Source organism: Zootermopsis nevadensis, unplaced genomic scaffold, assembly GCF_977971745.1.
Source record: "Zootermopsis nevadensis isolate Lab colony 2312 unplaced genomic scaffold, Znev_1.0 Znev_ptg000027l, whole genome shotgun sequence".
Classification (NCBI taxonomy): domain Eukaryota; kingdom Metazoa; phylum Arthropoda; class Insecta; order Blattodea; family Termopsidae; genus Zootermopsis; species Zootermopsis nevadensis.
Genome location: NW_028259159.1, coordinates 7,162,246 through 7,183,834, shown reverse-complemented (window position 1 = coordinate 7,183,834; position 21,589 = coordinate 7,162,246). Strand labels below are relative to the sequence as shown.

The 21,589-nt window shown below is 41.3% G+C and overlaps 1 protein-coding gene across 7 annotated transcripts in view; it reads left to right on the top strand.

Annotated features, from left to right (window-relative positions):
- Positions 1-21,157, top strand: part of Nipped-A (Transcription-associated protein Nipped-A) — a 45,124-nt gene extending 23,967 nt beyond the window's left edge. For 4 of the 7 annotated variants that reach the window (XM_087356664.1, XM_087356662.1, XM_087356661.1 and 1 more), the window contains exons 33-66: positions 724-870; positions 1,340-1,545; positions 1,807-1,977; positions 2,059-2,268; positions 2,437-2,736; positions 3,289-3,411; positions 3,583-3,784; positions 4,424-4,575; positions 5,108-5,277; positions 5,513-5,751; positions 6,489-6,649; positions 7,523-7,786; positions 7,994-8,124; positions 8,528-8,687; positions 8,861-9,111; positions 9,463-9,634; positions 10,032-10,199; positions 10,491-10,739; positions 11,456-11,638; positions 12,031-12,336; positions 12,722-12,886; positions 13,310-13,444; positions 13,965-14,004; positions 14,092-14,270; positions 14,378-14,552; positions 15,377-15,602; positions 16,003-16,096; positions 16,403-16,618; positions 17,114-17,302; positions 17,574-17,717; positions 18,225-18,366; positions 18,922-19,118; positions 19,492-19,638; positions 20,095-21,157. In XM_087356664.1, coding sequence (XP_087212790.1) covers positions 724-870; positions 1,340-1,545; positions 1,807-1,977; positions 2,059-2,268; positions 2,437-2,736; positions 3,289-3,411; positions 3,583-3,784; positions 4,424-4,575; positions 5,108-5,277; positions 5,513-5,751; positions 6,489-6,649; positions 7,523-7,786; positions 7,994-8,124; positions 8,528-8,687; positions 8,861-9,111; positions 9,463-9,634; positions 10,032-10,199; positions 10,491-10,739; positions 11,456-11,638; positions 12,031-12,336; positions 12,722-12,886; positions 13,310-13,444; positions 13,965-14,004; positions 14,092-14,270; positions 14,378-14,552; positions 15,377-15,602; positions 16,003-16,096; positions 16,403-16,618; positions 17,114-17,302; positions 17,574-17,717; positions 18,225-18,366; positions 18,922-19,118; positions 19,492-19,638; positions 20,095-20,172 — 6,092 coding nt within the window. In that variant the 3' untranslated portion in view covers positions 20,173-21,157. Of the gene's footprint in view, positions 1-723; positions 871-1,339; positions 1,546-1,806; positions 2,269-2,436; positions 2,737-3,288; positions 3,412-3,582; positions 3,785-4,423; positions 4,576-5,107; positions 5,278-5,512; positions 5,752-6,488; positions 6,650-7,522; positions 7,787-7,993; positions 8,125-8,527; positions 8,688-8,860; positions 9,112-9,462; positions 9,635-10,031; positions 10,200-10,490; positions 10,740-11,455; positions 11,639-12,030; positions 12,337-12,721; positions 12,887-13,309; positions 13,445-13,964; positions 14,005-14,091; positions 14,271-14,377; positions 14,553-15,376; positions 15,603-16,002; positions 16,097-16,402; positions 16,619-17,113; positions 17,303-17,573; positions 17,718-18,224; positions 18,367-18,921; positions 19,119-19,491; positions 19,639-20,094 lie in introns of all 7 variants that reach the window. The other 3 variants (XM_087356663.1, XM_087356659.1, XM_087356660.1) reach the window with 1 other exon arrangement.
- Positions 21,158-21,589: the final 432 nt, after the last annotated feature.

Genomic DNA, 21,589 nt, shown 5'->3' with positions numbered 1-21,589 from the left:
ATTTACTTACAATGACCTCCAGCATAATGTTCATGAAAATTTATCAGTAGCTTCAAAAGTTACTGGGGAAGACATGCAGACAGAGACATATTTTATGGGGGCTCTCTTTCTGTTCAGTGGTGAGCATTAAGACAGTTTTAATGGATCACCAAACGTTTTGCTGAGGAATTTCCATGTATGGACAAGAACAATTGAAGATGGCTGTCTTCTTGGTTTGTAGTCAGGTATAAGTTTACTGATGTTTCAGAGATGCTTTCTGCCACCATTATCAAGGCAATGAATCACCCTGATGACAGAAACATCAGTAAACACATACAAGACTGCATGGTGCTACAACCCAGAAAACAACCATCTTCATATTCGCCACCGTGAGAACTTCAGATCCTCCTGAGAATAGCAATCATCAGTCATTGTCTTCTCATCTGTTACGTCATGTAGGCTTCGGTCATTACCGAAAGTTTGGAGAAGCATATTTACTCATCCTCAGGGTTAACATTCCTCTGAAATATCATGGCATCACAACCAAGAATATCATTGTCAACATAAGAATTTCTAATTCCAAATGAGAAGAGCAATTCTTTAGAAAGGGGTAGATGGAGCACAGTTAATTGTGAAAATGTGTAGTTTTCTTATGTGACATGAAATTCGTAACATACTATGGATGGCTACTGTAGTTCCACGTATTCAGTTTGGAATACCCTGTGGTGTGTTTTGCTCCAACAGGCAACAAACTAAGACGCCTCATGATGTTTGCATGGCCATGTCTTCTGGTTAAGAACTGTGTGGACCCTGCTACACGCTACCATGGCCACCTGCTGCTGTCGCACATCATCGCTAAGTTTGCTATCCACAAGAGGATTGTCCTCCAAGGTGGGTGACTCTTCAGTGTCTTAATGTTGGTAACCGCAGAGTGTCTTTGAGTGCAGTGTAGCTGAAGAGAGAAATGGGGGATATATTTTGCGTACTTCATTAGTCTTGATATTTCTTTATAACAGTTACTACCCATTGTTGCAAAACTTATGTATGGCACTGTTTAGAGTGTTTCCTCAAGTATTTGCTTTATTAAAGATAAAAGTTGAAGTGGCATTTCTGCCTTTCTTACTCTACCTGCATCTTTCTGTTTTCCTTCTTCTATCTTCCTTCCATTCAATTCCCTTCTTTAACACTGTTTATAACTATTATTACCTGGTCTTAAATGACAGGAAGAGATAATGATGTGCCAGCTAAAAAATATTTAGAAAGAAATAGGATTGAATCTTAATTGGCAGACATAACTTGCAGTGAGGAGACAGTATGTTATGTTGACGTGGCATTGCCAACATGAGTGGATTTGTTACAGTTTTTCACAGTCTGCTGAAGGCACATGCAATTGAGGCACGCAGTGTAGTGCGGCAGGCTCTGGAGATTCTTACTCCGTCCATGCCAGTGCGGATGGAGGATGGGAACACGATGTTGACACATTGGACCAAGAAGATCATCGTAGAGGAGGGACACTCCGTACAGCAGCTGTTTCATATCCTGCAGCTCGTTGTCCGACACTACAAGGTGCATGATGATTTGCAGTTGTCAGTTTTGAAAATAAAGTTACTGTGATGGACAATGTCAGAACATAATAAACATACATATATTTATTCTTCAAGTCTATACACAAACTATATTAATATTGATGTTAAAAATTAAAATTGATATAAATATTTCGCGCTATTTATCGTTTCCTCGATGTTACAATTTGCGCTATATATTACAACATGTTTCGATGTCTCAGCATCATATTTGTGACTGCAGCTTTCTGTTTGTGTTGTTAAGGTTTATTATCCAGTGCGTCACCACTTGGTGCAGCACATGGTGAACTCCATCCAGAGACTCGGCTTCAGTCCCACAGGAACCATCGAGCACCGAAAACTAGCTGTCGAGCTTTCAGAAGTGATAGTGAAGTGGGAGTTGCAGCGAATAAGGGATCAGTCTGACACGCAGGACGTAAGTACTCGGCTGAAGCGGTGTCATGCAGAATCCCGTGGCATGACACAAGCAGTGACTTCACTATGTTGCTTTGTTCAGATCGCAGCCGTCCCGTTAGGAGTAGGGGTGAAGCGGCCCTCCGTCGATGACTCTAACCTGAACTCCGAGTCGAGGAAGCGCCATGCATCTGGAACTAGCTCTAACATTGTGCCTACAGTGATACCAAAGGTTGAGCCAGGGAGCGCAGAGCCTATTGAAAGGGCCCATGCAGATACTGTTCTGAACTTTTTGTTGAGACTGGCTTGCCAGGTAAGTTGTTATCACTGTTGTATTGCCCACACATTACATTTACACATAGGGTTAACACTCTAAAAATTATAAAGTTTGAAATATGCTAAACCAGTAACCCAATGCAAACTTAAAAGCATGCTGGTTATCAGTAGGACTAACTCAGGATGGCGGATGATGTATCTGCAGGTGAATGATGCTAACACAATGGTTGGCAACCCTGGCGAGCTGCTTTCGCGCCGCTGCGTGACACTGTTGAAGACTGCGCTGAAGCTGGACGTGTGGCTTCAGCAATGTGACCTGAAACTGAGCTGGTTTGACAAGGTGTTTGCATCTGTTGAGTCTGGTTCACCAAACTATGGCAACATCTGCACTGCCCTGGAGCTCCTCACCTTCCTACTGGGGGTCATGAAGAAGGAGCAAATCCTGGCAAGCTGCAAGCCTCTGCAGCGAGGTATTGCGGCCTGCATCACCTGCTCAAACTCAAAGGTAGGGATGTGGCAAGTTTGGAGAGAGGTGAAGACTAAAATTACCACCACACACCCACTTACAGTCTAAGGAGGACTCTTTTCCATGCAGCAGTGATACATATGTCATTTTTGCATTGAAAATTCAAGTTAAAATTTTTGCATCATGTTATAACTCAGTTTGTTTTGCTGGAAATGGACCATCTGCAACGTGAATCTTGTGCTTTCATAGTTTTGAGCAGTTTTATAATTTTTACAAAATATTCTGCATACAGACAAGAAAAATAAATCAGCTCGTAAGGGTTAGTAGCCAAATTCTACAACTTTTATGGAAACTGAATGTTTATTGCCCTGTTTATAAGAGTCTGCTGCCAGTCCTCATCCTAAACCTGTCAGACCCAGTCCACAACTCGCTGTATTCCTTTATTATCCATCCTCTTCACTAGTGTATTTTCCTGAATAATTTATAGTGTGCTATTATTTGAACACATTCTTACAGTACAGTAACACTTTGAACATAGGAAGTTTAAAGTAGATGTTTGGATTTTGATATCCTGCATGCCTTCTTCCACAGGTTATCCGCCTGGTACATGGACTGCTGTCTCGACTTATGAGCATATTTCCCACCGAGCCGACCAGCTCTACTGTGGCCTCTAAGTATGAAGAACTGGAGTGTCTGTATGCCTGCGTTGGAAAGGTACATCCCCAGCATTGCTCCTAGGTTCAGGGTTTTAGCAATTGACAGTCATTCATGTGTGTTGTGAGGATGAGAGGTAGAAGGTACAAAATAATGTCAGCAGTTTTGAGCCTGTAAGTTATATGACATGAAGTAAGATAATCTTGGTGAAGTAAACACTTTATTGTGCAGGTTGTGTTTGAGGGGCTTGCCAACTACGAGAAGAATCTTAGTGCTAGCCCATCGACACTGTTTGGCACACTGATGATGCTGAAGGCTGCATGTGTAAGCAACCCCAGCTACATCGACCGCCTCATCACGCCGTTCATGAGGGTGCTGCAGAGGATGTCACGTGAGCACATTATGCCAACATCAGCTCATGAAAATAGTCCAGGTGAACTTTTTGCATATTATTAATTATGTACAAAAACAGTGAATGCATGTTTGAACTTAGTGATATGTTAGTGTGCATAATTTCCACTACTGCAAGCATTGATGAAGTTTACATCAGAATAGCTCTGTCATTTATGTGACATTCTGTTGCCTGGATGACAGCTTTGATGCCTGTCAGAGGCAGACACATTTTTGCCCTACAGCTGCCTAAGCCTTTAATGCAATAGGTACTGGAGTCTCTTCAGCCAGAGCTAATATAACTGAAGCAAGAAACTAATCTTATATCAATGTTAAGGATAGGTAGGATTTGGGGTTTTCACGGTGGTGAGTCCAAAGGTGGCCGTCTTCTGGGCGATGAGTCCCTGATGGTGGAGGCAACAAGGACCTCTGAAATGTACTTCTACTAGAGTACACAACACTACAACCCAGAAGACAGCCATCTAATATTAAGAATATGAGGAGCTTCACTGTAACACTTCCTCCTCATGTTCATGGCAAGCATATCTTCTGGGAATTATGATGGCCTGATGTTTCTCTCACAGCGCAACTCTGTGTGTGCGTGCGTGCAGTTTTCTACAGTTAAGAGGGGAAATGGAATTTAATGAACACAGCATTTACAAGGTTGTGATGTTGGTTCCAGTTGCCAGCGAGCTGCTAATCCTGAGCTTGGATCTTGTCAAGAACCGAGTTGTCGTGATGGGGGCGGAAATGAGGAAAACTTTCATTGGTACTATTCTTGTTGCATTGATTGAGAAGAGTCCAGATATAAAAGTCATGAAGGCCATAACCAAGGTGCGTGCTTCCACCCACCTGTCCATAGTTTATTTAATTTGGTTGTTCCTTAACTGTGTCACCGCAAACTCATGTTCTGTACAGAACTAAATAACACTTAATACTGTAAAATGCTGTGCTAGCAGAAAGTATAAATTGTGTGTTGTATTTCTGTGCATGATTCAGAGGCCTGTTGCCTGAAAGTTGTCAGTCAACCACAAAGATTTGTGCAACTCATATGTTTATATTTAAGTTTTTACATAAAATATTTGTAGCTATGTTCATGATGTACCTACATCATATTCTTTGTTCCATTGCTTGGTTAGTTACTGGAGCAAAATACTCTGCCATCCTATTTTCTTTCTTTCTTCCTTCTCCTGACCTGACCATCCTCTCTGAATCACAAATCAATTACTACTATCCAAAGGGAGTGTAAGCTTTAACGTGTCCAATGTCTCAAAGGGAATATTAAGTTTAAAATGTTCCTGCTGTCCGTGGTGCCACTCTCACGGTCATTTGTAAGTGTTGCTCAGACCATATGACTGCATTGCAGATGCTGGAGGACTGGATGAAGAACAAGAATCCAATCGCAGTGAACCAAGCTCCAACGCTGAGGGAGAAGTCTATTCTGCTAGTCAAGTTGATGCAGTATGTGGAGAAGAGGTTCCCTGATGACCTGGAGCTCAACGCTCAGTTCCTTGACATTGTCAACTACATCTACAGGTTTACTAACATTACATACATGTAATATGTCAGGTTAAAGGAAGAGTAGAATTATGTATGAGAGTTATGTCATCCCATATAAATTCAATCAGGGGCCTTCCAGATAGGAGTCAGGCATGTTATCTCTGAGCCATAGTATTAATATTATGCAGATAGATCAGAGTGAAGGATCAACATTTTCTAGTCCCATCTTGCAGACTGTTGTTACATAATTTCCAAATGACATGACTTGCAGAGATGAGGCACTCAAGTGTTCGGAGCTGACAGTGAAGCTGGAACCAGCGTTTCTAGCGGGACTGCGGTGTGTGCAGCCCACCATCAGAGCCAAGTTCTTTGAGGTGTTTGATGCTAGCATGAAGCGAAGGCTTCACGACCGTCTCATGTACATCATCTGTTCTCAGAACTGGGAAGCCATGGGACCACACTACTGGATTAAGCAGTGCATTGAGTTGCTTATTGTCACTGCATCACCCAGTAAGATATCTTATTACATGCAGGAAATGATTTTAAATATATCAGTCAATTTACCTCAAATGTATATTAATTAGTATTACTGTGTTTCTGGACTTTGTCTATTGTGTAGTATTCCAAACAGAATTCTCTTTGGAATACTAAACAGTGGACCAAGACTGGAAACCCTGTAGTGCCAATTGTGATGTACTGTTGTTACAAACCTTTAGATGTAAGTGTATACAAGTTGGGTAATTTATTAAATGACACCAATTCAGACTGGTTATTAAATGATCCTGTTTGCAGAAGGTGTCTGAAGTAAAACAAAAAGCATCATACATGGAATTGTGAGGCCCTTACAGAACTGACAATCATATAGGATTCCAAAGGACTACCGTAATGGCGATGCTGGTCTTTTGGGTTGAAACACCATGTGGACTTCAGCCCTGGAGGTGGAGGCAGTATGTTACTTCAGAACGTTGGTATCTACCTGCAAGTTCACATGGCATTACAACCCAGAACACCAGCGTCCGATCTTATATAGCAAATCAAAGGCGAGTTACATGCAACGAAACATGATAATATCAGTGTGAGATGAACTGAAAGTCATAGTAAATGAGAGATTGCTGTGTTTTCCAGGAGACAGAGAATGAGACAGGACTCAAGACATAATAACAAACGACATAATAACAAACCTCTAGATCTTTGCAGACAGGAGAATCAGCTATCACTCTGATTCCTAAAATGTCATAACGTTTCAGACACACCAATACAAATGTCATCAGATACCAGCCTGTTACCTGGTATCGCATCGGTGATAAACTTGGCCGACTCAGCAGAAAAGGACAGTTTTGTGAATCTGTTGAATGTGAAGGAGGAGCCGAGTGACATTGCGGACGGATTGGACACACAGGATAAGGTGGTGTGTATCTGCATATCTGTCCCATCTCCCTGTGTTTGCAACTGACACAGCATCTGCTGATTTCAAGAGGCTCTGTTTGATTACTTTGTTATGTAATATTTACTGTTGAAGTTGAAGGAGTGATAATCACATGATTATGAATGATGGAGCAGTCAGCTGTGTCTTTTTTACTGCCCTGGCCTTTGCTTCGAAGGTATTCTGCAGAAATGCAAAAAACCTCCCGAGTAAAAAGCTGGTTGCTGTCGTTTGGTTGTAAATTTGTCATATGAAAATGAATAAAGAGGTACTGGCGTGTGCTTTAAATGTGAGACTGTGTTGAAGACCAAGGCATAGTCAGAAGTTTATAAAATATTTGTATACCCTCTGTTAAGCTGAACAACTCACCTGTTCTGTTACTGTATAGTGAGTGTAGTCCAACAAGTAGGAAAATTCAGATTTTGTACTGATTTAAAAAGTCAGATTTATGGCATTATCATTGAATAGTCTGGGTACACTCACATAGCATGAGTTCCTATATGTGTGTGCATGTGCATTCACACGTTTGCATCATTTTACGTAAACTGTATATTATTTGTTATTTTTTAAGTCTGAGTAAGATTAGTATTGTTTTTAATGATAACACTTGGACAGATACACCTTTGTTGCTTAAATATCCATGCAAGTTACAAGTATCTTTTAAAGATGATGATCCGGTTTGTTCTGCTGTATGCTCTCATAGGTAGATAGCAACATTTCAGTGCAGTGGGGAGCTGTTGCCTGACAAGCTATAACTGCATGTACTGTAGATTTCTGATAGGAGTGTTCTGCATGGTGCTTTTCAGTAGCTGAGGAACTAGTTCAGAGTAGTCCCTGCTTACTTTGTGTTGTGTACAGGAGGATATTGATATGGATCTCCAGACTGTTGCATCAGTGGACCAGAAAGGCGAAGAACAGCCAACAGGTCGAACCCGCAAGGCAGCTCTGGCACATCTTATCCTCCGCCAGTCCAAAGTGATGGAGTCGATCCGTACCACAAGAACTGTGCAATTCTTGTTTGCCACAGCTCAGCTGTGTCACATGGACACAGCACTAGCTGAGAGGGTTTGGTTAGACATTTTCCCTCAACTCTGGAGCATCCTAACAGAAAAACAGCAGAGTGTGAGTAAACTGGTTGAGGCATTGAGACAGGTTCTGCTAGCCCAGTGATGATTCAGTTTAACTGATACTTTGGAGCTTTGTTTTCACTTTATGTAGTTACACAGTGTTAAGAGATGACTTTCAGCTCCTCAGCTTGGTATTCAAACTAGTACATACTCTGGAACCTCAACAGAATTTATTATGATGAGAATGAAACTGTATTTACAGACTCTTCTGATAGAAATGGTGCCCTTTGTGTGCAGCGGCGCTCACGTTGTTCAGAAGGATTGCCACCCCAGTGCTCTCAGCACCTTCATCGAGGCTTTGTCCCACTGCAACCCTGCCATCCCCATCAAACCGTAAGTGCAGTTGTGATGTCTGCATATTTAATGTTTTAACTGTAGATGTGCTCCCACTTCTCTCCCTAGTGGTTGTTCATTTGATGTCTTTGTTCTTAGATGCTGTGAAAGGAATCCTCCTGTCATCTGTACAGTACACATGTTCATATCACGATATTTTAGTTGGACCATCTTTTCTTGTTCTTTCAGATCTCACTTAATAACCTAACTTCCCATTTGATCTCTTTATTTTTTCCTTTACTAATATTTCTTAATAAATTTTATCTTCACTGCTTATAATCTGCTTCCATCACAAAATGTGTTTCTGTATTCAGGTACAGTTTGCTTCTCACGTGGTTGCTACACTTGCGGGAATGTCAGAGCAGTGAAAACTGTGTATTCATGCAATTCCTCCTGTTTGCAGGGTCCTCATGAAATATTTGGGTAAGTCACACAATCTATGGCACCGCATGACGTTGAGCTTGGAACAGCTAGCGTTTGAACACGGCAACAACAGTCAACTGAAGTCAAAGCGTGACGTCACAGATTGCTATGAGTTTGAACCAGTGGTGTCACCTCAGCAGGTGAGCCAAACCAGGGAAGTCTTTTAACATACAAGTAGACAAGTGCTTACTGTTCTTAACATTATAATACCATTGCAATAAGACCAATAGTCTATTCTTAACATTGGACGGACTATAATAGCACTGGGTAGATTTGCTATGAAGCACTGATGGACAGCGGAAACATGTTGCAGGAGATTCTGGACTCACTCTCTGACATGTACTCCTTGCTATGCGAGGAGGACATGTGGAGCGGATTGTGGCAGAAACACGCACGCTACCGGGAGACAAATGTGGCCATTGCTTATGAGCAGCAGGGCTTCTTTGAGCAGGCACAAGGAGCATATGAGGTGGCCATGAGCAAAGTTCACAATGATTACAGTTCGGTCCCTGCCCCAGGAAGTGTACGAAGTGAACTGAGGCTGTGGGAAGAGCACTGGATCAGGCAAGTGACTTAAGTGTTGATTTATGAATAGCCACACACAAACAATATTATGCTGCAGCATCCCAGAAAAGAGCAGATGAGCAGGACATATAGCATACAAGGGTGAGACAATAAGTTTCCTAAAATGTTAGTTCTGGAACTTTGAAAGAAAAGACCATTTGAGAGGCAGACTCATAGAGGGGAAAATGATATTAAAATGGATCTTGGAGGAAGAAATGTGAAGCTGTGAAATCTTTTGAGCTGTTTAAAGGTGGGATGTATTCATTAACATACTTTTATGAACTTGCGTGTTTTAAAATTCTCCATCAGACAGACAGATTTATATATGTTGGATGTGGTATGTCCCCACAGATGTTCAAAAGAGCTGAACCAGTGGGACCTTTTGCTGGACTATGCACGTGACAAAAGTATCAATAACCCATTCCTGATACTGGACATAGCTTGGAGAGTCCCCGACTGGAACCTAATGAAGGAAGCATTGAGCCAGGTGGAGACCAACTGTCCCAAGGAAATGATGTGGAAGGTAATGAATTCCCAAGAGTGTCTTTTGAGAATTGCTAACCTGGCATGATAAATCATTAATTACTTGCCATACCATGCCTTTATTGTTATCACTGTAAATCAGCTGTAAGGTGCCCAGTCCGATCGTCCACTTGCGCACACAAATAGGACTTGATGTCAGAGTTATAGTGATATAACCAATTCATCTTGTCATTGTAATTCTGCTACCAAGACATTTTTTTATCAGTTTTAAGTTTAGGTTTTAGGGTTGGATTTGAGTTTTGGTTTTATCTGTTGACAGTGACAAATCACTGATTCAAGTAAATGAATTTTAAGCCAAATGATGAAGTTAAATATCCGCACAGTGTAGTAGTCAGCTGCAAGAGATTCTAGAAGTTGCAGTGTCTGTTGTCAATCAGGTGAACCTGTACCGTGGCTTCCTCGCAATCTGCCACCCAGAGGACCCACACCTGTCTGTGGTGGAGCGCTATGTGGAGCTGTCGAGTGGGCTGTGCATGAGGGAGTGGCGCAGACTGCCACACATCGTGTCCCACATCCACCTGCCCTTGCTTCAGGCTGCTCAGCAGGTAATGTAAGGTTACAGACCTGTAGTCAGTAGTGCATACAGCTTCATATCATCTGATGGCACTGGCAGGCAATGATCGTTAGGGAGAGGTAAGACTTAAAAGTTTATCAAAGAAGAATGCATCTGTACTGTATCTGATTCCTTCATCACAATGTATTGCAGTTGTCTTAGCCAACAAGCCCAAAACGTCATGTCATAATGAACTCTCTCTGTCTATAAGTATCTGGTGTAGTGTTTGAGGGTGGACTTTACTGTCACTGTGTTGGCCATTCGTACATGTGATGTGCTGCAGATAATGGAGCTTCAGGAGGCAGCGCAAATCCACCAGGCGCTGCAGCACGGTCGCAGCAATTCACTGCATGACATGAAGGCCACCATAAAGACCTGGCGCAACCGCCTCCCCGTGATAGCAGATGACCTGAGCCACTGGAGTGACATCTTTACATGGCGACAGCATCACTACACCTTTATAGCATCGCACTTCAACTCGCAGCACGACCAGACTGTCAACAGTACACTTGGTGTCCATGCATCTGCTCAGGTGGGTCGACAGGCACGTAGTTCAAATTGCAGACAGGGACAGGCAGTCCAGAGTGTCCTTATGGTGTTCCTCTGGCTTCTCAAGCAAATACAGGGTTAAATCTCTGCAACAGAAATTGATCTGAGCAATATTTAATAACCATTCCTACCACAGTGAAAACACAACGTCACTCAATCAGAAAGATTGACTGGTTAATTCTGATTATGGAAATGTTGTTTATTCAGAGAATCATATGAAACCCATAAATGCACTGAGGGTAAAATTCTGATTTATTGAGTCTGAATGCAGATGATTCATATAGTTACCACTGATGTTTGAAGGGTTAAAACAGATTGTGATTATTTTTTCCTAGATCTGTTCGTCATACACGACTGCTAGGCGGAGATACACGGCAGATGGAAGACAGCACCCATAAGTTGGTTTTCCTTCCTCAGCTGTCTTAATACTACACTTAACAGTTCTGTTTACCTTCTATTGTCACAGCCTTTTTCAATATTATTCATCTTAATACTGTCATTTAATCTCCTTGCTCATCTAACTGATAATCTTCTGAGAGATTTCCTTATAGAATCCAGTATGGAATCCCCACCCCCTCCCATCTGAGCTATATGACCAGCCCATATTTTCTTTCCCCCCCCCCCCCCCCCACTCTCTTAAGTATTTAAACTAGATTTTGTCTCCCATAAATAATTTTTTCTTGTGATTTCATCTGGCAGGCCATCATCCACTTCGGGAAGATTGCGCGGAAGCACAACCTGCCAGGAGTGTGTCTTGACTCCCTGTGCCGCATATACACAATTCCCAGCCTGCCAATCGTGGACTGCTTCCAGAAGGTCCGCCAGCAGGTGAAATGCTACCTGCAGATGGCAGCAGTGACTGATAAGAATGAGCTGCAGAAGGTGAGTTAGGATATCACCCAGAGATGTGAACATGATTGACAGGCATGAAAATCTGAGCTAGTTATTGTACTGGAAATGTTTTTAACTTGTATTTTAGAGGTACCCAGTTTGAATTTCATCCGGTAATTGTTTTTCCTTACATTATCCTATGTACTCAGCAGTAAGACTGCTCACAGATGACAGTGTCTGTTAGTCCACTTGTGCTCACAACCCACATTGTTTTTGCAAATAAGGCTCTAACAACCAAGTCATGTCAGTATAAACATTACATGAGGCCTAGAAACACCATTTCTACAAAATTCTATTGGAATCAAGTTATGGCTGATCTGTTGGATACCTTTAGTATAATGAGTTTTCAGTGCGGTCTGAAAATAATGTGATGTGTTTTTAAGGGTTTGGATGTGATTGAACTGACGAATGTCAAGTTGTTGACACGAGAGATGACCTCTGAGATCTATGCCCTGAAGGGCATGCTCCTAGCGCAGATCGGACGCTCTGATGACGCAAACAAAGTGTTCTCAGCAGCTGTCCAGATGCATGACACATTGGTGAAGGCATGGGCACTGTGGGGTGACTACCTTGAGCAGCTGTTCACACGAGATGCACGTCAGATTTCTCTTGGTACACAAGCCATAACCTGCTTCCTCCATGCTTGTCGCCACCAGAATGAATCCAAGTCCAGGAAGTACCTGGCCAAGGTATGTCTTTAAGTACACGTAGAACAGTGAACAGTTTGTGCATAAACCTCTTTCCACCAGTTTCGGTAGTACAGGCGGTTTCATAAAATATGAGAGTGCTCTGTCCAATGTAAGAAAGTGAAGCAACTAATTCATTGGAGTAGTTTTCTTTGTGATCAGCTGATGTTCCATAAATGCAGGGAATTTCTTAATGAGCTGAGAGACTGTCATTTTCTCAGGAATGACCCTGCATCATAAAATGAGTTCATGAGATAGTTAAGGAAGCTGAAGTAATAGACAAATGATGAAAATTATAGTATAATGATGTATCTTAGAGGAATAAGCTTCCAGACTGTAAACTACAAGAGGATCCAATGCTGGTCTTATGTAAAGAGGTGTTTGTCAGGTTCTCTGGCTGCTCACTTATGACGATGATCAATCCACTTTGACTGAAGCAGTAGACAAGTACTCTGTGGGAGTGCCACCAATCCAGTGGTTGCCGTGGATACCTCAGCTGCTGACGTGTCTCGTGCGCAACGAGGGAACCCTCATCCTCAATCTCTTGAGTCAGGTAAGGCTCGTGCAGTTTCAGATTGTGGTTATAACAGTCACAGGATTTGATATTTGTGTAGCTGTTATTACCACACAAAGTTTTCAGCCTCTACATGAAGTGAAACTAGTTCCATTGTCACCTTATGCGTTCATGTGACTATGTGAGTCTGAAGATGGCTGTCCTCTGGGTTGTTGCGCCATGTAGTCTGGTAGAAGTTTATCAGGTTGAAGTTTGGTAAACTTCTACTAGACTGCATGGCACAACAACCCAGAAGACAGCCATCTTCATGTGACTACCATGTTGGTAATGTTGGCAGTAAGGAATGAAAAGATATGGAAAATATATAGTTTCCAATTGCATGACGCTAGCTTTCCATACAAAACAAGGAAAGCCACATGAGTATCAGTGATTTATTTTGCCACTTTTTTTTTATACCCCCAGGTGGGACGCATGTTCCCTCAAGCTGTGTACTTTCCAATCCGAACCCTGTATCTGACACTGAAGATAGAGCAGCGGGAGCGCTACAAGAGTGTGGACCAGACTGGAAAGCTGCCTGCATCCAATCAGAAGCACAGCGTATGTAAACAGTTTCATATATTGTACAAACTTGAAGTGGATTTGTTAATTCAGTGAACCTCAAATTATGAAGCTCTGTTTGAAACTTGTTGCATGATTTTATTTGATGGATTGCAGTTAAAAAAAGAAGAGAGAGAGATCAGTAATAATTCTTCTGAGATATATATATATGGTAGAAAGTTCTGTAGCATATAGAAGTTGTTAAGAAAATTTGTATCATTAAAGAAATAGAGTAGATGGAAATGTTTTGTAGTAGCTGTAACAGGCCAGCTGGGCCTGATTCTGAAATTTTTTTGTTGAGATTACATTTCCATTTTCATGAAAAATATTAGTTTCCCCATTCATCACTTAACATTAAATATGATCATTCATGATGAACTTCCAATAAATATTATGATTTCAAGCTGTACCAGTGTGTTATGTTACCAACATATTCTTAGTGGGTTTTGAGGTTTTCACAGGAGCACTCTTCAAACACAATCTTCTTCTCTAGTTTACTTCTGTTCTGATGATGTTGCAGTTGCAGCAGGTGTCAGGCAGGGGGGAATCACAGCAGCAAGGTACAGTACTGTTTTTTAATCTTATGAAACAGTGGCAAAGCACCTTCTGTAGAGGTACACAATGACCCTCAGACACGTTTCTTGCAGGAGACCAGTCGACGACATCTGCACATTCTCATCAACCACATGGCAGCCAGGCGGCAGGCGGGGGAGATACAGGGCCCATACGTGCCACTCCTTCCATGTGGCGCTGCTCTCGAATCATGCACATGCAGAGGGATATTCATCCGACTGTGTTGTCCTCTCTGGAAGGTATAGTTGACCAGGTAGGTGGATTTCAGTCAGTCTCTAGCACAAAAGTCATGCAGGTTTGGGTGGATTTAAACAAAGGATCCTGCTTGACACAATTCTCTAAATTGTGTTATTTGTGTAGATGGTGTGGTTCCGAGAGAATTGGTACGAGGAAGTTTCTCGGCAACTGCGGCAGGGACTTGCGAAGTGCCTTGCTATTGCTTTTGAGAACAGAGGTGCAGTCTGCGAAGCTACCATCACCCCTCACACACTTAACTTTGTTAAGAAGCTGATCTCAACATTTGGAATTGGCATAGGTAGGGAAGTATTACAGTACGGCCATTGGCTTTCAGTGCTAGGACAATTTATTATCATGTTAGCCATTAACTACAGTGACGTACTTCATCGTGTTGACTGTCACAGAACAAACTGCCAACACACAATATAGTCGTCATATTCTGTATGAATTTTAATTCAGCCTCCTTTTATCCTCCATCCCCCTTCTTTCTGTTGTCCTGCCTCCTTTATCCTTTATTTTTCTTCTCTCTCACTTTTTCTTATATTTCTTCTCCTTTTTCTTCATCTACTTCTTTCTGTGTCTGTTTCTTTCATCCATCATCTCTCTCTCTCTCTCGTGTGTGAAGTGAGCCCAACTCTTACATCCTTGGAATGTGCTCTATGTTTCCTGTAAGGCCAATAATTGAAAATCATTAAACCATGACATTTCTTCACACAACATATTCTTTAGTAATATACATTTCATTTAAAATCTCACTGCTTTGCAGCAAAACACCAAAGTAATTGACTGAAGTAGCGATCCTACAAATTTGGGTTGTCTTCTGTAAATAAGCTCAAAACTAAAGTTGTGGTCAGTTCTAGGTGATTATTGGTCCATAATTATTCTTGTATGTTCTTTAACAGAGTTTATTGCATTCTACGGGAATCAAAAAGATCAAATGACTGTTAAATGAGCAAATATGCTCAAACACACATGATATGGTAACAAGTTAAGATTAAAGATTCTCACAGTGTTGAGTATGTAGATGGCCATCTTCTTGACATTGTAACAAGCCCAACCATGTCCATGTTCTGTGATGTGTTTTAGAGCAAATATGTGATATATTGGGTGTGCATGTAACAGAAAACATCTCAAGTTCAGTGAGTGCGCAGTTCAGCAGTGCTGCATCAGAGAGCCTGGCAAGCCGAGCTCGTGCGACGGTGCAGGACCCCGTGTTCCAGATGATGAAGGTCCAGTTCACAACTGACTTTGACTTTGCTGTGCCTGGGTCCATGAAGCTGCAGAATCTCATTGTTAAGCTCCGGAAATGGATCCAGATTCTGGAGACAAAAGTGAAGACATTGCCGAAGTGAGTCTTATCTCTTACTTATATTTGATTGGTGCATGAAACCACTTCGTTGCTGAGTCTCTGTAGCTGTGTAGCAGTGTGGAGTATAATCATACATTAACTTCTGTCTCAGAGTGTTTTGTTCATGCACATTCACAATTCAAAAAAAAGTGTTATAAATTGTGTCCTGTTTTTCCCTCTGATGGATCCTTACCTTTACAATGTCAGCATGTTCTATTAAGGTGTTTAGTTTGTGTATTTATATCTCCATATTCCAAATGTGTGTGATTACATTACACAGTAAGTGTATCTAACAGATTGGTTTCTTCTGGCTCGTGTTATCTCCGTGAAGTCTTTCGCTATTACTTTTAATTGTATCCTTACTTACCTTAACAAAGAATTATCCTATTTGCATCAACAGGTCCTTCTTGATTGAAGAGAAGTGCAGGTTCCTGAGTAACTTTAGCCTCCAGACGGCTGAAGTTGAGCTGCCAGGCGAGTTCCTCCTACCCAAGGTAGTTCATATATATGAATGCATGTACAAAATTCACAATATTATATTTTGTTACAAAATATAGGGCCTTAAACATCTTAGCACAGCAATTACATAATACGTGTAAATAAGAATTATAACGTTTTCTGTGTGAGGTTTACACGCAGAAAACGTTCTAAATCTTATTTTGTCATTGTCTGAGAGGTCTGAACTTTTACCAGTCTCATTTACAGGCCACATTTTATCCCGTTATTGATCAGTGCTTGAAGCATCTTCATAATGCAGTTACAGAATTGTGTGTCTTTTATGATGTTTACATCTGTTACAGCATTCTCATTACTATGTGAGAATTGCACGCTTCATGCCACGAGTGGACATTGTGCAGAAACACAACACAGCAGCACGACGTTTATTCATACGGGGTCACAATGGAAAAATCTATCCATACCTGGTGGTGAATGACTCAGGACTGGGGGATGCCCGGCGAGAGGAGCGTGTTCTGCAGCTACTTCGTATGCTGAACCACTACCTTGGCAAGCAGAAGGTAGGACAGTAACACCACCAGTGTACTAGACCTGACTGAAACATTCGTCTTACCCCTACCCTTTCAATGCATGATTCATGAAACATCTGAACAAGTATTCTAAATCTGGATTACTGTGTGAATCTAAAGAGATGTGGATGGATGATATTTAAATGGATCTTGGATAAATAAGGTGTGAGACTATGGACTGGATTCTTCTGGCTTGTGATACTGTCCTGTCATACAGTCTTCTGTGAACACAGCAGTGAATCTGCAGGTTCCATAAGACTAGTGAAATTCCTAAAGGAATCAAAACCTTGCAGTGTTGAATATTTATCTAAAATATATAAAATCATGTATACAAACAAAACTGTTTACACTTTGAAAAAACAATTAGTGCCAAACGCGTTTCGACCTCAAGGGGTCATCGACAGTTTTGTTTGTATGCATGATTTTATATATCCTAGAGGAATGTTTTGTCATTGGTCCTAACCAGATTAGTTTCATGTGTCACAGGAAACATCACGCAGGTTCCTTCACTTCACAGTTCCACGGGTAGTGGCCGTGTCTCCACAGATGCGTCTTATTGAAGACAACCCTGCATCTATATCGCTGCTCGATATATACAGGCAAGGCTGTGCCCGTCTTGGCGTCGAACATGATGCCCCTGTACTTAGATACTATGAACGTCTTGCAGCTGTACAGGTACAGTTCATGGACATCTGAAAAAATATTGCTGTCTTCTGGGTTGTCATGCCATGAAGTCTGGTATAAGTGTGCCAATGCCTCAGAGGGCCAATTATATTGCTTTCAACAAAGAGTATTATAAAAGGTGCTGAATATATTTTGTGAAATCATTGCAACCTAAATACTGGAATGGAAAAAATTATAAAATGATGACTTTCAGAATTCAGTGCAGCTTAGAGCTGATTGGCCACTTGTCACCAAAAGCTTTCATATGTTGTGTATATTCCAGTCTCGGGGCTCCCAAGCAAGTCATCAAGTCTTGAGAGACATCCTAAAAGAGGTTCAGTGCAATATGGTGCCTCGCTCAATGCTCCGAGACTGGGCAGTAAGGACTTTTCCTGCAGCTACAGATTACTGGATGTTCCGCAAAACGGTGAGTTCACTGGCTGAAACTGATTGTGATGTGTAGATTTTATTGAATTAGCTTTTGTGTTATCATTGTTCTAGTCTCTTTTTCCTCTTCTTCAAATGACTGTGGATCATATTTAAGTGGCCAAGAGGGTAATACTATTAAAAACAGCTTGTGGCCTTTCACTGCGCCCATGTGTTGGATTCATTACTGCGCAGAGGTAGTATTTTGTGCTCGAGATATCGGTAGCAAAGACTACAGAAGGAGGGAAGTAACAGGTTATTTGCGCACTGGATGTCAGCTACTGTGGAAGAACATGCAGCATTACAACAGATGAAGCCAAGTGTATATGTGGTGTTTAGTGTAAAAGCCTGTGTCGTAGCAGAAGCAAAGGTTCAGCGGTGCTAATACCGAAGCTAGTCATCGGGCATGATCCTGAACCAGTTCAGCCCAACTACCATATTCTTTTCACCCCCTGAATATGAATATTTTATGTTGCCAAACCAGTCAATTCTTGTTGTAATGTTACAGTTCACACTTCAGCTCTCACTGTCATGCTTTGCTGAGTATGTCCTGCACCTCACAAGGCTGAACCCAGACATGATGTACATTCACCAGGACTCTGGCCTCGTTAATGTGTCGTACTTCAAGTTTGATGTTGACGATACATCTGGTGAGTGTTGGTTTTTTGCATTGACACTTGCCTTGCATGTCTGTCATGTTGAAGTGAGTGTGATGATACATCTCTGAATTCCATGGTACAACTGGCTATCACATTAGAGTCTTTCTTTATCTCTCACATGACAAATATTGAAGAGATAAGTGCAGAAAAATAGGAACAACATTTTGAACCACTAGTTCAAAGTCTTCCTCAGCAGAACTTATTTTCCCCCAAAGTGATCTGATAGGCAGCTAAAGTTGTTGTGTTTTGTATTATATTGGATAGCATGTAACAGAGTTGCATGAAATTTTGATTTATGTTTATAAATTTTCTGCATAATTTATTTATTAGGTAGAATACACAGACGTTGTGGGCCATCTCATAAACGAGCCTAAGTAAAATTATGTATGTGGAGGAGGAGTTCAGTAAAACAGTGACAGCAGTGCTACTTTCTATTTGAAGGAGAGCCCAGTTGTCAGTCTCTGGTACGGTGTTCCAAGGGAACATGGGTATGGATAAGTTGGCAGAACTGGTATGATTAGACATATACCAGTGTGTATATTGCAGGTGACTTGGATGCCAACCGCCCTGTACCATTCAGACTGACACCCAACATCCTGGAGTACCTGAGTACTATTGGAATCAGTGGGCCCCTAACAGCCAGCATGACAGCTGCGGCTCGCTGCTTGGTGCAACCCAGCTTTAAGGTGCAGACCATCTTGCGGGCCATCCTGCGCGACGAGATGATTTCAGGGCACAGGAAGGTGAGGACAAACTAACAGCAGCATGGAAAGTCTTGAGCAGTTGATAAGTGTTCACTTCACCAAGAATTTGCATATTATTGTTACAGAATTCAAATGCCTGTCACCATAATCACAGAAGCTTGCACTTGGACAATATCCTGTGGCATTTGAACTCTGTTCACATCTTCATATCCCATTACATTAGATGCATTTTAATATCATTCAGTCTGTGTTTTCATCTCCCAAGGAGTCTTTTTCCTTTATGTTTTGCAGTGACCAATTCTATATTCTTGTGGAGTCTGATGCTTATGCCTGTGATCACAAGCACCTGTCATTTGACCTTACCCTGTGTAGCTCAGCCCTGTGTCTTGAGATCCTATGTATTTTGCTGCAGAAACAAGATGACTGTCAGCATGAGGCCGTGAGCTCTGCACCGACTGAAATGGATGGCGAGCTACTCATCAGTATGGTGACTCGTGCTGTTACAGCCATCATGTCGCGACTCAACACGCTCTCCAACTCCGATGTACCCGAGAGCAAGGTGTGTTCTTCTACGTTATTGTGTGCTTATGTTATCAGTTGAATAACAATTTTATATGCAAATTTGAACTTGTATAAATGAAATAGAGGTGTTTTCTGGTTATCTTTCACAAATAGTGTGCCACTATCTTGTACCCTCTCATATGACAATAGGGATAGCTTTTAGTTTCACGTTGTCTCCAGGCAGGAAATATCTACTTTATTCTGTTATGGTTCCAAGGTGTTTGACAGAGATCTAGTGTTGTCACGTTAGACATCATTCATTGTCTCCATAAGAAAATATAGAAAATTTTGAGGCTGACTGGCTCTGTCTATGTAAACCCGTTTACTGAACAGTGGATCCAATTTTCCTGTTCCTACAAAAACATGGCCATATTCAAAACATTAAATTCTTCACTTTTCAGACTACATTAATGCTAGTTTTTTGTATTTCTTTTTTATTCTGTTATGTTTCCAGGTAAGCACGCTGGTGACAGCTGCAAACAGCCATGACAACCTGTGTCGTATGGATCCAGCGTGGCATCCGTGGTTGTAATCACAGTGCGGACTAGCATACTGATATCCTCTTGAAGGTGCTGTTTGGTTGCATGGGTAATGAAAATGAATGATCCAGTTTCTATAAGTGTTACACTACTGTGAGTGACAAGTAATCCATTAAAGAAAGTTGGAAATAAGTCTGAAGTTGAAAGAGCTAGAAACTGACAAAATGAGGCACATCTTGTGTAATGGCTGAGTAAGCAGTTTGAGTCATATGGTTTATTCGCATCTGCCGATCCCTACAGAGCAATGCTTTTCAAATTAAACTCATTAAATTTGTTAGTGACAGTTTGACATATTTTTTATTTCGAAACTCACTGACTTTCTACGGTAGAAATTTCACTTGTCAAAGTACTTTTGGTTTTATGAGACATTTGACAGTATAGAATTTGAGCTACTGACAGTGTCATTAAATAAACTAAATAAGTAAAATAAAGCATGAGACATTGTTAACAAGTAAAAATAAAGAAAAACACTCAAGAATAAACAATTTTCACAAAAGAACATCAGAAACCAAATAACTTGCTAAAATAATATTAAAGTAGTTGGATTTGTTGTGTGGATTGCATATTAGCTGAGACCAGCATAGGGCTATTGGTTGGGAAAAGGTATCAGACAGGACAAGACCTTTGATCCACATTCGTTGTAAATTGCATGGAACTAGGTGACAATCGTGTCTTACGGGACTAGACATCCTGTGACAGTGCTGTAAAGGTGTTTGCATATCTGCCTGTATGTCAGCTGTGACATAAAATCTCCACTCCTCAGACATTTTGTCTTACTTTCTTGAACAGACTGTAGTTGAAGCAGACGAGTCTGTTGGCAGTTGTGGAGATCTTGCATCAAAGTTTGGACCACATATGTGGCTGATGTGAATATCTCAAAAAATGTGTATGTTTCATTAACTTTGTGTTAGAGAATGTGACATTTTGTACAAAATGACAGACTGATTTGTAATAAAGGTATCAATCTTTAAAAGCTGACCAAGTGTTCCTCATCCCATCCTTCTAACTGTTCCAGCCAACAGTCTCAGCGGACCAGCTATCCTGATTGAGGTGTTACTTTGCTTTCCTCGGTTCATTCAGGAAAAGCTGGACTGACACTGACTGACTAAATCCAGTGAACATATTCCTTCTTCAGAAGCTTATAGTTGCTTATCTGGTAAAATTCTTAGTCTTCTATGAAGCTCAAGTAGATGGGAAGATGAAAGTTCCTGAGCAGCTTGGTAGTAAGCATTCCCCATATGTAAGCTTTTCTTAATTTAGGATTTGAGACTTTCACGGCGAGTACAATCAATAAAATCTCAGGCAATCAGCCACATCAACTGGTTACCATAGTAAACCAACGTTTCGGGAACCAACTCTGTCCCCATCATCAGCGACTGATTGCCCGAGAAGATTTTATTCCTTTTCTTA